General features: G+C 39.5%; 1 protein-coding gene across 1 annotated transcript in view; it reads right to left on the reverse strand.

Moving 5' to 3' along the window:
• Positions 1–104: 104 nt before the first annotated feature.
• Positions 105–16,490, reverse strand: part of reck (reversion-inducing-cysteine-rich protein with kazal motifs) — a 27,407-nt gene continuing 11,021 nt past the window's right edge. The window contains exons 3-21 of the mRNA XM_088401947.1: positions 14,833–14,907; positions 14,441–14,477; positions 14,166–14,251; positions 14,034–14,081; positions 13,126–13,159; positions 12,838–13,035; positions 11,834–12,098; positions 11,583–11,756; positions 10,379–10,591; positions 10,130–10,266; positions 8,932–9,075; positions 8,668–8,856; positions 6,240–6,362; positions 4,767–4,938; positions 2,877–3,066; positions 1,945–2,155; positions 1,789–1,862; positions 1,468–1,623; positions 105–1,342 (exon numbers count right to left, since the gene is read on the reverse strand). Coding sequence (XP_088258073.1) covers positions 1,130–1,342; positions 1,468–1,623; positions 1,789–1,862; positions 1,945–2,155; positions 2,877–3,066; positions 4,767–4,938; positions 6,240–6,362; positions 8,668–8,856; positions 8,932–9,075; positions 10,130–10,266; positions 10,379–10,591; positions 11,583–11,756; positions 11,834–12,098; positions 12,838–13,035; positions 13,126–13,159; positions 14,034–14,081; positions 14,166–14,251; positions 14,441–14,477; positions 14,833–14,907 — 2,739 coding nt within the window. The 3' untranslated portion in view covers positions 105–1,129. The remainder of the gene's footprint in view (positions 1,343–1,467; positions 1,624–1,788; positions 1,863–1,944; positions 2,156–2,876; positions 3,067–4,766; positions 4,939–6,239; positions 6,363–8,667; positions 8,857–8,931; positions 9,076–10,129; positions 10,267–10,378; positions 10,592–11,582; positions 11,757–11,833; positions 12,099–12,837; positions 13,036–13,125; positions 13,160–14,033; positions 14,082–14,165; positions 14,252–14,440; positions 14,478–14,832; positions 14,908–16,490) is intronic.

Here is a 16,490-nt window from a genome sequence, read left to right on the forward strand (position 1 = left end):
ATATATATATATATATATATTATATATATATATATATATATATATATATATATATATATATATATATATATATATATATATATATATATATTACTAACTCATTAAACACAATTAATCGATTAATCAAACAATTAAAAATCATCTGTATAATGTAGCTTTCTAAAAAAAATGATATGTCAAAACTCTCTTTTTAACGTTAATAAGGCAAATTAGGATTTTTTTTCACTTAATGCTGCCTACCATCATTTTTTTTATTTTTTTTTGGTGCAGTTTTTTAAATAGTATTGCCAGCCATGTTAAAAAAAATATTTTGAGGATATGGTGTGGGCCATTAAAATGTGCACCGGAGTTTTGGAAAATTAGGGCCACAAACACACCCGATTATTTGGGTTGTTTAGTGAGCCATCTTGTACCAAATACTCTACTAAAAAACATTCACTGGACCGGATAAATTACCCCAAATTCTCTCTATATTTGGTAATTAAAAAACCCTTAAAAATTTTGTCAGTCTCTTTTTGATCCATAATTATTTTCAAATAACCTTCTTAGATTGCAGACCTAAATAGTTAATAAAATTCTGACCAATCGAGGGTCAGAGAAGAGCTTGCTGCTGGGATTTAACACTGTTCATCTGAAGCCAGATGCTTAATAAAAAAACAAACACAGATTCACATCCACTCAAAGATCGCTTTCCACAACAATTCGAGGGGCCTCGTCATTGAGCCCTGACACAAAAAGCAAACATCTGTGATGATTGAGGCCCTCTCATAAACTTTATAATTGCCTATAAATTCCACGCATCGGCGTCAAAGCACTACTTCTCTCTTAAAATTGCTCTCCTGTCCGAACGAACTTCCTCTTCGCATTTCAACATAGTTCCTGTGGCATCTCCGTGCCAAACATTACATAAGCGGAACACTGCAGTCACATCCAACACACTGTAAGGAATAAACTCATTCATTCATAATACTGTACGCGCAAAGCTTTTCGTATTAAAAGCTTTTCCACCTCGATTGTTTGACGCACTGGAGAGATTGTCCGAAGGTGTCGCCACGACTTCCTTCGGCAAGATGGCCGTTTGAAATGATAACGGAAGGGAAAGGGAAGGGATATTGGGTATTTAAAGTCGTTAGGGGCTCAAGGCTGCGGCTGTAAAAAGAATCAGGAGAAAGCAGATTGTGGGGGGAAGGGGTGATGGTAGAGCGCCCCCGGAGGATTTGACGGAAGATGTCTTGGTCTCAGAGTAAACAAGAGCAGAGAGGGGAATGTGGGAGACTAGAGTTGGACTGGCGTAGTTGACGAGGGAATCGATCTTCTCGGCTTCCTTACTGCAGGCTTCAATCTGGAAAATTCGTACAGTAGCGAGGCCAAATTCATTTTCAACGGATCCAAAACTGAGATCGAAAAATTAAAATGGCAGAATGTGTGATGACAAGTTTCAAAAGTAGGACTTTTAAAGTATGTTACCTGCAGAGGAGTTGGATGGTGATCCACGGGAGCAATAAGGATCACCAGCTCATGGTCAATACTGAGGTAGCCAAAGACATCACACTGTGGGACGGACACGTGAAGACGCAGGATTTGAAGGACATCGTGGACCGACACCGGCTGGTTCTTATTTAGCTGTGAAAACAAGCGATTAAGATTTGAGTTCCGCAAAATACCGCAAGAGGGCGACAAAGTATTTAGAACAGTGAAAATCCCAACGCGGATGCAGAATTTTCACGTCATCGTGAGCTCATTTTACATAAAGAACAGAAAATGGAGACAAAAAATAACTGTCCAAACCTTAGAGAAGGTGTTCATTTGCTCTTTATTCCAGAGCACCTGCAGCATACTGGCACAGATTGGGCAGCAGGCTCCTGAAAAGTGACAAGGTAGGTAATCACAAATGATTTTTAATTTTGGAAAAAAAAAAAGTCTTCCATGTGAAAAATGACTTACCTGGGGGTGTGACAGGCTGACAGCCTGGAGGTGACAGAGGTGGACAGGAAATGAGGCTGCAGGCGGAGTCAGCTGCCGTGCCAGAGACGGCCCCCACGGCCTGACAGTGTCCCTCGTAGTCCAGAGACACTCGGTCCGAGTAGGCCTCACAAACCGTATTGTAAGTTTCGCCGTTGTGGCCGCAAACTTGCTGCCGCTTTTTGCAGGCTTCCTGAAAACAAAAACCTCAAATATATATACATATATATGTATATATAGACACTTAAAAATCAGATTTTTTTTCCCAAGGAAGATTGATCTGTCAGCCATTTAAGCAGATGTACATTTTTATACCAGCTGTATTCTCACTAAAAGAAGCAAGCAGACTGAAACAACGTCCGAGCCCATCACAGAGGATCATGTAAAGGTAATGATGTCTCCATACCTTGCCACTCTTAAGTGAACCAACTGGAGACAAGTGCTCCGATTAGAGAATACGGAAAAATATTCCCTTTGACTCATTTATTAATTGTGCTGCATATACTCACGATCATAAACGTAACGGGAGAAGGATGATCTGCAGTGTGGGGTATTTATGGCAAAAAACTTGAGCTGTGTTTACAAAAGATAAGATTTATTCTGTCTTGCCATAGTTTTTACATTCTTGCTAAATTGTTGGTGCATCCTATACTCTGAAACATAGAAAAAACTGAATTTGGCCCTAAATTTAAGGGTGCGTCCTATACATCTGATATTTGGGGGATTACAACATATATATAAATCAATATATATATATATATATATATATATATATATATATATATATATATATATATATATATATATATATATATTCATGGTCATACTGTAGCCCTGGGGCTGCTTTGCGCTTCAGAACCTGGACGACTGACGATGAAACAGTCAATTTTTCCGTATAACAGAACTTTCCTCACCTGACAGTGGCCCATATAGGCCATTGTTTTCCCAGCTTGATGCAGCTGGCACAGACTGGTGTGAACGAGACCATCCGTATCGCAAACTGGTTCCACGCTGTTCTTGTCGCAGGCCAACTGCCTGCCGACGCATTGGTACTGCGGGCAGTCGGACAAGTTGCTCAGGCAAACTTGATATTTGGGGATGCATCTGAAAACACAGTTTCATTCGATTTTGGGGATGCTAGGATACTGACTGTTGGATTCGACCGTTGACATTTATCATCGCATCTTCAAAGCCATTTTTGTACAACAGCATCATGCCAGTTCCTTGAACAACACGCAAATAAACCATGTTACGCAACCAAAGAAACCGGCAGCTAATTTATGAGCCAATAGGATGTGTTTTTTTTGTTTTTTCCGTGAAAAAGAAAACCGCTTTTGTGTACGTGAATGTTTGTGAGTTTCTTCAATGAAATCCATCCATCCAATCATGCAGTGATGACTGCATGCATGTTCCTTTGATCGGCGTGCCAGGAAAAAGACTTTAGGGATTTTTTTTTTTCCTGGGGGATCACAGACATCATGGGGTGTGAATGAAAGTGGTAAACCGGCATGAGGGTGTGTGAATTTGTAAGAAGAATGTTTGTCAGACCACATTGATGGTTTAAGTGAAAATCCTCAGCTTTAAGCCATGTGGACATCTTAACTTTCCACATCGTTTTGCATGTTTTTTTTTTCTCTTTGTTTCTTGGACTTTGCAAGCCATGTGGACATCTTAAATTTTTGCATCTTTTTCACCTGACCTGTCCTATTTTTGTTTATTTGACTTTGTTATTTTTTTTCCGTCATAAAGCAAGCTATTTGGGTAGCTAGCTAGCTAGTGTAAGGTGCACTGGCCAGTAGATCGCTAACCTAACTAGCTAGCGTGCTAGATAGATAAATAGATTTGAAAATGCTGTTAAATGTATGTAAAAATACATATAAACATATTTTTTAATAGATTTGATTGTATTTATAAGCTAAATGCTAAAAACACAGCATTTTTCCCATAAGGCAATAAGTTATATTAATCAGAATTGCTTGGTATGATGAAAACAAATATATACTACAAATACTAAGTGTGCTTGGACGTATTTAAAAGTATGTTTGAACTTTCATGCCATCATACATATAAGCTAAAAGCTAAAAACAAAGCAATTTTCCCATTATGTTACAAGGTATGCTCATCAAAACTTCATGGTCTTTTAGGAACAAATGCTAGGTTTTTAGCATTTAGCCTACAGGTATTTTGACATATATATTAAATGCAAGTACTGTATATTCAAATGTAATTGTAATTACGTTCAACCAAATGTAAAATAAGCCTGAATATACTTATGAATACATTCAATAGTACTTGGAAGCTAAATGCTAAAAACATAGCATTTTTTCTCATGATGCTACAGTGGGATCATGGGAATAAATGCTATTATTTTAGCATCTAGCCTACAAGTATATTTGGATTTATTTGCATGTATGTTTGAAGGAATTTGAGGCTATTTGAATATACATTTGAACATACCTGTAAATACGGTCAAATGATTTAAATATATTTGTAAATATGTTTCAATGAATTTGACTGTCAAAAACGTTTAAACCACATTCGCAGCTCCACACAATACGTCAAATCTTGTCGTGTAAGGCAATTTCATAAGTGACAAGAAACAAAACATATTTTTTTATAAATGAATGACCCGTATCAAATCTGCTTTAAGCCTTTGCCCTGATGGAACCCCACAAAATATTGAGCGGAAAAATGCTATTGATGTCTCTTAATAATAGGTTTGTCTCGAAGCGCGAGGTTTACTCTATTTGTCAATGTCATGAGTTGCTGAGTTTGTTCTCAGAATAGACGGCAGCTGTACCAACCTCTGGTTTCTCTGGCAGGGTTTACTGGCGCAGGGATTAGTGAGACGGCACTGGCCAAACACAAACTGATGGTCCATGAAACCCATACAGCGAGCCACACAGGCACTTGGATACGTGCGGCCGTTGGAAGCGCATACTGGGATGAAGTGGTCTGGGCAGTTACATGGAAGACCTGAACAAATACGGGAGGCGAAACGCCAGTGAGTGACTGGAAATTGTCAATTTGCTCAATGCTGTGATCAGTTTACCTATTTCGATTCCGATTAGACTGTACATAAACGCAAACGGTTTAGCGGTTAGCATGTCGGGCTCAGAATGTCAACATTGGGGTTCAAAGTTTGAGGATCTGGATGTGAGACCTCACACAACAAGAGCGGACCGATCTAGGGAGGTTTGTTGAGGTTTATTCTAAATTTATACGTTGGCAAAATGTTATCGTAGCTGCCTGAAGAGGTCATTTCAAGCCAGGCTTGGTTTGTTTTCCCAGATGCAAGTGTATTTACGGAATAAGGGATACCCTTGACCACAACGGGATGGTGGACAGAAGGCAAACATATTTTGGGAGACGAAAAACATTTTGATTTTGTGATTTTAACAGGGCGGGGGTAAAATAACGCATTGCGGTACGACATCGCTACTGTCCGTCATTCAAGTTCGCGACTTGACAATTTGCGTTGATGATTACGTATGTGACGGTTTCTGCATGTATAAGCAAATCTAATTTCGTGCTCAGTGCAACTTAAGCCTCCTCTTATGTTTATTTGCTGGGTCACTCTGACCCGTGGTGTATTTAATGGCTAAATAGGTTTGGTATCCCTTTAATTTATTTCGTCATTGACAGCGATAGATATCATAGGTTGATTTTTACTGTTGATGTCTATATGAGTGAAAAAAAAAAGGAAAAACAAGAAGAATTTTAACCCTCCGGTTCTTTTGTTTAAAAGAAACAGCAAAATGTCACTGGGTCACTTTGACCCAGGTTGTATTAGTCACCGAAATGTGTCGGAAATGTGTCAGATCCAAATTCAATATTTTGTTTGGATTTGTATTTATATTGTTGTTTATTTTGTTTATTGATATTCATATCTCAGTCAAAGCAATATTGTCTCTGGGTCAATTTGACGCATTGATCTGGTATCATTTAATTCATCCATTGCTATTTGCAGCTATACACATTATAGGTTAATTTTTACTAGGTCATTGATGGCTAAACCAGACAAAAAAAACAACAACATTTTAACGTGAATTTAATGTTCATGTTCTCTTGTTTATAATTGTGTTGGACGTTCGTGACGGGACCAGTGCATTTTCGTCTTCTATTTAAGAACAAATTGATTGGAACATGAGCATAAATGTATCATACTGTAATTCCCATTATATCTCAACATAACCATTGTTGACATTGAGAGGAATAATGAGAGACAGATGTAGAACAAATCGTATGCTTAAAAAACCTCAAATAAGCAGACGGACCAGTAAAATGAAGGCGGTCCTCATCTGAGCTCTCAACGTTGAGACATTCTCTGTCAGAGCAGATGGGGCGGCCGGCAAAGCAGAAGCAGGTGTCACAGTCTAGCCTATAAGATACCCCGTGATCTGGTGGAAACAGAAACCGCCCACACACACACGTCACACACAATTTGCTACAATGGCACAAACAACGGAAAATGGAAAAACAACAATGGAATGAGTTGAATGAGGGGCATCAAGTGAAGACTTTTTTTACCCAGTGTCCCTTAAAAATTGGTGCACTTTGGTTTGCTTATAACTTGTTTACCTTTTAACCTGGTGTGCCTTATAACTTCATGCGCTTTATACCCGGTGAACCTCCTAACCTACCGCACCTAATAACCCGGTGAACCTTATAACCGATACACCTTATTACCCGGTGCACCTAAAAACCCGGTGTGACGTATTACTCAGTAACCTTGTAACTTATAACCCGGAGCACCTTAAAACCGGTGCGCCTTATAAGCTGTTGCCCCTTATAACCTGGTGCGCCCTATAAATTCATGTGCTTTATACCAAGTGAGCCTTATAACTGGTACACCTTATTACCTGGCACACCTAATAACCTGGTGAGACTTACAGTATAATGGTACATCTTATTACCTGGCGCACCTAATAGCCCGGTCTGCCTTATAACTCAGTGGGACGATATAATTTGGTGCCCCTTATAACTTGGTACACCATATAACCCGAAGTGCCTTATAACCCTTACACCTTACTACCCGGCTTACCTAATAACATGGTTTTATACCCGGTGAACCTCCTAACCTAACGCACCTAATAACCCGGTGAACCTTATAACCGATACACCTTATTACCCAGCACACCTAAAAACCCGGTGTGACGTATTACTCAGTAACCTTGTAACTTATAACCCGGAGCACCTTAAAACCGGTGCGCCTTATAAGCTGTTGCCCCTTATAACCTGGTGCGCCCTATAAATTCATGTGCTTTATACCAAGTGAGCCTTATAACTGGTACACCTTATTACCTGGCACACATAATAACCTGGTGAGACTTACAGTATAATGGTACATCTTATTACCTGGCGCACCTAATAGCCCGGTCTGCCTTATAACTCAGTGGGACGATATAATTTGGTGCCCCTTATAACTTGGTACACCATATAACCCGAAGTGCCTTATAACCCTTACACCTTACTACCCGGCGTACCTAATAACATGGTTTTATACCCGGTGAACCTCCTAACCTACCGCACCTAATAACCCGGTGAACCTTATAACCGATACACCTTATTACCCAGCGCACCTAAAAACCCGGTGTGACGTATTACCCAATAACCTCGTAACTTATAACGTATAACCTGGTGCACTTTAAAACTGGTGCGCCTTATAAGCTGTTGCCCCTTATAACCTGGTGCGCCTTATAAATTCATGTGCTTTATACCAAGTGAGCCTTATAACTGGTACACCTTATTACCTGGCACACCTAATAACCTGGTGAGACTTATAATGGTACATCTTATTACCTGGCGCACCTAATAGCCCGGTCTGCCTTATAACTCAGTGCACGTTATAATTTGGTGCCCCTTATAACTTGGTATACCGTATAACCCGAAGTTCCTTATAACCCTTACACCTTACTACCCGGCATACCTGATAACATGGTTTTATAACCGGTACACCTTATTACCTGGTGCACCTAATAACCTGGTGCGCCTTATTACCCAGTGTGCCTTATAACCTGATGAACCTTAAAACCAGTGAACCTGATAACCAGATGTGCCTTATAACCCGTTGCAAGCAATCGATGGAAATTTGCACAATTGAACTTGCTCTGATAGACAACACTTTTTATTCCAGTGCGCCTTATAGTCCGAAAAATGCCGTACGGAACACTTAAGAACAATTCTTTAATTGCCTCACAGGGGAAAGTAAAGTTTATAACACACATGCACAATTATGATTTGAGAACATATTCTATGGGGAGAGAAGATGCTTTTTGAGCATGCCCGTTAAAAATTGGTGAGGATGTGACATCAAAAACCAGCGAACCCATCTACAAGAGACACCACGGGCAGGAAAACAAACAACTATAATTTAAATCACATGTAAAACAATGACTGGCACCCATTGACTTGATACAAAAAAACGTGAACCGCAAACGCGCCGCAGACATACCACTCTAAAAAAAAACAACAACTTGGTTTTGACCAAGACAGTGCGAGAAATACATGACATTATTTTCAGAGCATATAATAAAACTACCCGTAATCACTTTCATTTCCTAACAACACCCCTTTATATTGGTTATTCTTGCTTAAAGGTTTGTCTAGAATTCCTGAGGGAGGTCTGTTTTAAGAGACCCAACAAAAATACGTCCCCCTGCCAAGCTCTTTACCCTAAAAAAAAAAGAGCAGATGATTACTCACTCATCCTTTGTCCTCCAACAATGCAAGCCTTGTCGGTGTCCACGCAAGGCATCTCCACGCAGTTCTCCAGGCGCCCGCTGGCACCACAAGTGCAGACCTCGTAGCACCCCGCCGGACCGTTTCGAGTGGGCACTTGCAAACGAGCGTCCTGCTGGACCAGAAAGTCTGAAGCCTCCCCGAGCTTACATCCTGAAAACAGACGAAGAGCTTATAACCGCAAAGTTCTTCAGAATACGCTCAACGCTGGTAAGGAGATGTTTCTACCTGGCATACAGAGGAACGGCTGACAGTTGAGGTCATCGAGGCAACCTTTCCGGTTGACCTGGCATAAGTGGTTGCTTGGACATGGGTTAGGGTTGCAGGGATGGATGACCTCTTCGACAACGCTGTTTCCCAGAGAACTTGGGGCTGATGGAGGACACGATGTTACACAATTGGATAAATAAGCGTATGACACTAAGGCAAAACCGACAACGTGTTATTAGTTCATGAATTCAAAAATTTTGTGCAAATGGTCTGGTAGCGGTAATCATGTTACCTTATCGTATTTTTCAAACAACAAGGCACATTTAAAAGGATATAATTTTCTCAAGAAATGACACTATGTCATCTTTAATTCCGATTCTTTCCTATTTACTTTCACCGTACTGTTAAAAAAAACGCAGTGCTTACTTTTCAGCCCTTTATTGCACCCTATAACTCAGTGTATGTGGAAATTTACCAAAATAAACATGTTTATTGAGAAAATACTTTTTAAACCAGTTCACCTTGAAACATGGTATGCCTTATACCCCGTTGCACGTGTATATGGCAATTTACAAAAATAAACTTGCTTATTGAGTAGATACCTTATAACCCAGTTTACGTTATAATGGGATACCCTGGTGCACGTTATAATGTGGAATGCCATAAAACCTGGTGCACCTTATAACCGTACAACGGTTAGGAGATCACTGTGCATGGGGAAGAAAGGTAAGCAAGGTATGCAAGGTTTATTAAAACACTTTTCATATGTTTTATTTATATATGTAAAATATTTGGCAGGGACGGGGCAATCCTACTGGCGGGAATTCACTTATAGCGGGACTTTTTCGGTCCCCGTTAACAATGAAAAACGAGGGAACACCATAATTGGAAATTTTCCAAAATTTTTTCCCCCCAAAAAAAATTCCTGTTTATTGAGAATATACCTTATAACTCGGTGTATCTTATAACATGCTGCACCTTTTAACCTGGTTCACTTTATAACCCATGGTGCCCTATGTATGGAAAGTTCCAGTCCATTGAGACTGGTGCACCTTATGGTCCGAAAAATACGGTACGGTACTTTTTTTTTCCTTCTTGCGCATCAGATCAGATTCAGAATCCATAAAATTTTGGACGATGGTTTGTTTGTTGAACCATTTAATAGCTTGCCTGATCCTATATAATTTTTTACCCGCATTGTAAAATTTTCACCTACTGAGGTATCTGTGAAGGGGAATGCAGCGTTCAGGGTCATCAATGGGTGACAGAAGCTCACATATCCGCTCAGGAGTTTGTCCCTCGTGGAAACGTTTTCTGTCCCCACACTGGGTCAGGATTTCTAAACAGTCAGACCTAAACACCACAATAGATAAATACATTAATGGAACTGAAACGGAAAACTCTTTTACAATTTTACAATGTAACAATAGTAACATTATGAGAAATTGTAGTTTTGTAGACGTACTTGCATATGACGCTCCCTCTGGACTTGCTATGACAGGGTTTGATCTGCAGAGAGCATGCAACCGCCTTCCACATATCCGGCAGACACTTCCTGATGTCTAGCACGGGAATGTTCATGAAAGGCATCTTGATTGTTCCATTGGACCACAGCTTGATGTCATTCATAGCTCCTTGGTCTGACTGAATGTTACAGCTGCGAAACAGCTCTGTGGGCCTGTGGACGGAGATAATAGGAGGCGTCCCTCCGTCTCAACATACTCAGCTAATTGGTACTTCAAAGTCCAAGTAGCTTCTAGAGTGAAATTTGGGGTGTGTGTTTGTTTATCTTGAGCAAATGTTTGCGCGTGCCTGCACGGTTGTGTGTTGACATGCATCGTAAACGTGAGATAAGCGTACTCCAGTTTCCCTTTCAAACATCTAACTTAGGCGATCGTCTTTTAAAATATTAATGACAACAATAAATACCGTATTTTCCACACTATAACGCACACCTAAAAGCAATTTTTTTTTTAAAAAAACGCTGATGGTGCGCCTTATAATCCAGTGCACCTTATATATGGATCAAAACAAAGATTGGATTCGTAGATGGGGAATGAACTGATAAAGTAAGCTTTACATGTTTCTTTTGTGTGTTTACAGTTGAACAAGTTTGTTCATATTGTCATTGAGTTATTGTGCTTTTGAGAGTTTAGTTGTTGTTTGAGTTATTATTGTTACTACTTTGAGTATGACTATATTGTGATTGAAAAAGTTTTCAAATATGTCATTAATTGAGGGTGTGCCATATAATCCGGTGCGCGTGTTGTATGGAAAAGGTTTTAAAATATGTCATTAATTGAGGGTGTGCCTTATAATCCGGTGCGGAAAATACGGTAATAAAATTCTCGACAGATGTTTTTTTTATGGAGGGTAGCTGACACTCTTGACTAATGCTTATCTAATATAAGCCAATTGAGCACTGTAGTGATAACTGTGGCCATTGGATAGCAGTGTTTTCACACATACACCATTGCTATTGCACGCAATTCAAAGTAATGAATGGAAGTCAATGTTTCAAACGATACCACCCATATTTACAGTACATAGACATAGCACACAATAGTCTGTTGGCCTTGGAAAATCAGTGAAAATGCTACTGGCCGTCAAGAATTTTCCTTTTCCGATATAGCTTGGCAATAAAAGAGTCGAGAGTCAAAAAGTCTGACCTATTATTGAAGTTGGTGCAATAGGAGAGATCCTTGCAGCCCAACTGGCAGGGCTCCCTGACATCAGCCAGGCAGTTGATCAACTCCGTCTCCACTGGGTTGTACTCACACAGCTGGTCAAAGTCTTGCCATGTCTGGCTGCCCCAGTTTGTGCTAATTTCTTGACACATGTCCCTGTCACAGCAAAACGGCATGATTTCCAACAACGGGAGGTGACATATGTTACAGTACTCGCGCTTTGCTTTCGGTACCTGCAGAGTGAGGTGTTGGCCTTGGCGCAGCAGTGCAATTTGGCGCAGTCCATTTTGGCAGGATGTGGGACTTCTTTCTCGGTTGGGGATGGGGGATGGGCACTTCCCAGAAAGCATTGCCACATGGGATCCTGGGGGAGAGGCTGGGAGCCGCACTCGTCGATCAGGCCCTCCATGATCTCGTGCTCCGTGCTCAGGGTACGGAGGATTCGACGGCAAGCGTCTTGGCAGTGGGGAGCTTCTGCCCGGTCACAGCAGTACAAACCTGGAGGTGAGGGGATGAATTAGTTGGACGGTAAACATAAAATATACCCGATGAATCCATTATGTAATCCATTTTGCTATCGAAGTTCGTAACGCTATAACCCGTTCAATCCCAAAGACGTATTTGTACGTTTTTTTTAAGCGTCTCGATCACAGGTGTCAAGTCCAGTGCATGTTTTTGAACCCTCTCTCTCAAACACACCGAATTCAAATGATCAGGATCATTTTGAAGCTACTGCACGGCTCGCTAATATGCTAATCATTTGAATCAAGTGTGTCGGGGAGAGAAAAGGGGAAAACATGCTCACATATAACATTTATAAACAGAGGTACCAGTAATACCGTATTTTTCAGACTATAAGAAATTGACAGTGGGAATAATTACCCGTTGCTCCTTATAAACCGGTGCGACATACAACTAGTTCTTTAGACTTGTTTATCACAGCTGTGCCTTATTATGCGATAAAGATGCCATAAAGGTGGAAAACTACAAATATGACTTCCATATGTAAAGCACACGTGATTATAAGGCACACTGTTGATTTTTGAAAAAGGTAAAAGTATATAAGTGTCATAATCTGAAAAATACGGTACGTATAATGACTGTCTAATAGTCATTTAAGTTTCCTTTATTTATTATCTTAGCAATACCACGTACCACTGAACAATTTAACATACCGAACAGGTTCACACAAATCAGTTTTTCTGCTGATTAAGAGTTTTGCGGGATTGGGCCTTACTGTCTATGGGGCTGCGGATCGGGTAGGACTTTGTGAAATTGGTGACGCAGCCGAGCAGCTGAGCGCTATGGCTCTGACAGTACTCTTTGACGGCGTTGATTTGAGAAACGGTGGGGGTAGAGTCGGTCCTGAAGATGGCCTGACAGTATTCCCTGCAGGTGGTGTGACGCCCCGCATAGCTGCAACATGTGGAGCCCACTAGGGGACAACAGGAAAACGATATGGTCACATATTGGGAAAAAAAATGTAGGAATTGAGGTCTGTTGTTAGCTTGTGTTGGTGACTTACTTTCATTTTTGGTGATACAGCTGTATAGAGGATTCTGCAATAAGAAAAATGCTGTTGTCAACGCGTGAAAAATAAGTAGATCAAAAAAATTCTGAGGATGTTATATCATTCACTGCCAATGACGACTATTGACGTCAAAGATCATTCTATTGTGCACACATTTTGGAAACGATATACGTTGCATTTTTTTCCCTAATTTTGTAAATTCTTTTAAAGGCGTAAAAAGTACATACTTATTTATGAATATTTCTTTCTGTCTTTCTGTCTGTGACGTGATGATGACACTTTATGACACTACCCTGCCACCTACTGTCTTGAGGTGAAACACAAGTCAACAAAGATTATTCTGTTTGCTGGCATAATTTGACTGCTGCTCAACAGAACGTTGCAAAAAATCACAGGAATATCCATGTAAAAAATCCTATTAAAATGCATCTCAAAAACTGTAATTCTAATGGTTTTATATGGTCCAAAATTTGGACAATGAATAATTCTGTGCATAAAATCTCGCACGTCCAGCTGCAATCACATAGAAATGTCAAAATTGTTGCAATTTAAAATGTTCAATGTTTTAATCATCTGCTGGAAATTTCAGCTCCCTCGTGTTTTTTCCACATTGATTCTTTTATGATATCATTTAAAAAAAAAATAGAAGGAATTTCCAAAATTTGTAACATAATGCCACAAGGGTTAACAGACCCTTCATATATTAACTGTCTACTCAAATGGATCTTTGACGTATATATTCGTCCGTGGCAGTGAATGAGTTAAATAAGGGGATGTATTAAAAGTTTTAGGTCTTGTGATTTGATCATTTATGTTCTTCCTCAAAATATCCAAAATAAACCACCATTATGCATTATTTCTATGTTTGCGTACATTTTATGTATCGTGAAACCTCGACTTACCTCCGTGATTTTTTTGCATACTTTTGTTAGGTCATTTTTGGATGACGCCTGGAAAAATCAATCAAAAGTAACAACACGCGTTATATCTGGGAAACAAAAGTTTGGACATGATTTATTTACAATTCTGCATACCTGTCTGCATTCCCTGCGACATTCAGATGAGATAGCGAGCTCGCAGCAACCGAGTCCCGCCCAGCTGTCTGATTTTCTCGATACTCCTAAAGACAAATCAAAGCGCTTCATCAACACCGTGTTTAAAGATGAAATATTTTGTTATGCTGCTTTAAAGTTGAGCAAAGCCCAAAATTGCTCATACACCAATTTTCCTTTTGTGAAAGTGTCTTTTAGCTAGTGGCAAAAACGGTAAATATTTTTTGACATTTGTTTTGAATGAGAATTTTTTTTACCTGGAAGTGTAGAGTTGATGCAAACCCACAGCTCGCTCTAAAAAAATACACACAGTAGTGAGAATTAGTGTTAAGATGTCAGTTTTTTTGGTTTGTTTTTGTTTTACACAGAGCGTATCCTTTGTTGAAGGACATCTGCTATGTTGTGGCACGTTAGCTTGTATAAACAGATTGAAGATTCATTCTTTTTCCTTGAGTCATGACCGATATCACCGCCTCCCCGTCGCCGTCATAAATCACGATCAGGTTAAATGCTAAACGAAAACTCATCCGTGTTAGCATTGCAGCTCTGCTTACCTTATTGGCTTTTACATGTTGTTTTTTTTTTTTTCGGTGAGCTGTTTGTTTTTTTAGAGCTGGTTGGTTTTGTGTCCTACAGAGATTGGACTCACCATTGACTCTGGGCAGTAACTCGGCAACCTCTGGAGGAGATGCTTCAGACGAGACTCGCTCTTTATCGTGGCCAGCTGTGGGAAAATTAGAGTTTAAAAAAAATATTAAAATATTCATATTACATTTTTTTAAACAAATTAACTCATTCGATGCCAAAGACGTATTTTCACGTTTTTTTTTAAAGAGTCCAGACATTTAATCTCAGGTACTTAAGTATCGATTTAATACTTATGTAACTGGTATTTAATGCTCACACTCTTGAAAAACGTGAAATGACATCCCTGGCATTGGATGAGTTAATCACAATTTTTTTCCACAATAAGACACAATAACGTTGGCATTTTTAACAATGTGTTTTTTAATTCAGGATTTTTTAATCATTATTTTTATGAAGTTCGGAGAAGAAATTTACCTGAGTAAAATCTTGAAATGAATGTAAAATCATCAAATTAAAACCAAAAACTATAACTTTAGGTTCAATGACTGTTGTGATTATTGTCCATTAAAACAACTATTTTCCTGTAAAATACAAAAGTACCAAATCTGGCTCATGTGCTACGGGAATTTCTTTTTCTAGTCTTCTCATAGAAACATTTATCAAAACTTCTAATTTCTGGCTGTGAAAAAAAAAAAATACGATAACGTAATATGCAAAATTAGACTCAATGCTTTGATTTAACCATTAGAGTAATTATGTTGTAAATATTGCTAAATTAGAGGTAAAATGTAACTGTTGATATCCGAACAAACGTGTGAGGAGACTGCACTTGTAAAAGACCATCGTCCTTCATCCTCCATCTTTTGATCCTCATCTTCTATTTTTTACAAGGAACCGCCTCCTTAACACTTTCCGCTTCAAGGGCCTAAATCAAAACTGTTTGCAAGTTGCGAGAAAAAAAAAAGGCTTTCTTTGCTTTTCATTTCATCGTGTTTTGTTAAGGAGGCCACGGTGGCGGTTTCAGAATGGAACATTGTGTCACCTGCTCCTAATTGAAGCAGGGTGAGAGAGAGAGAGAGAACTCGCACTTCAAAGAGTAAAAATACACACGCACACAAAAAACAACTTTACACCAGCCGTCCCCTTCAAAAGCTTCTATTCACGGGCCAACAAATGGGCTGAGGAACCTGAAGGCACTTCAGGGGATTCGTGAGATCGGAACAGTGTTTTTTTTTTTTTTTTTCTCCAATCTAACGGAAGGAAAAGTGCATTTATCTTTTCAAATTAAGGGCAAGTGGATTGGAACATGAAGCACCGAAAGGAACAGTGCATTTATCTTTTCAAATTAAGAGCAAATGGATTGGAACATGAAGCCCCGAAAGGAACAGTGCATTTATCTATTCAGATTAAGAGCAAATGGATTGGAACATGAAGCCCCGAAAGGAACAGTGCATTCATCTATTCAGATTAAGAGCAAATGGACTGGAACATGAAGCCCTGAAAGGAACAGTGCATTTATGTTTTCACATTAAGAGCAAATGGATTGGAACATGAAGCCGTACCCTTCAAAAGCTTCTATTCACGGGCCAACAAATGGGCTGAGGAACGTGAAGGCACTTCAGGGGATCCGCGAGATCGGAACAGTGTTTTTTTTTTTTTTTTTCCAATCTAACGAAAGGAACAGTACAGTTATCTTTTCAGATTAAGAGCAAATGGACT

The sequence above is a fragment of the Hippichthys cyanospilos genome, chromosome 19 (assembly GCF_059441005.1).
Source record: "Hippichthys cyanospilos isolate Australia breed blue-spotted pipefish chromosome 19, RoL_Hcya_1.0, whole genome shotgun sequence".
Lineage (NCBI taxonomy): Eukaryota > Metazoa > Chordata > Actinopteri > Syngnathiformes > Syngnathidae > Hippichthys > Hippichthys cyanospilos.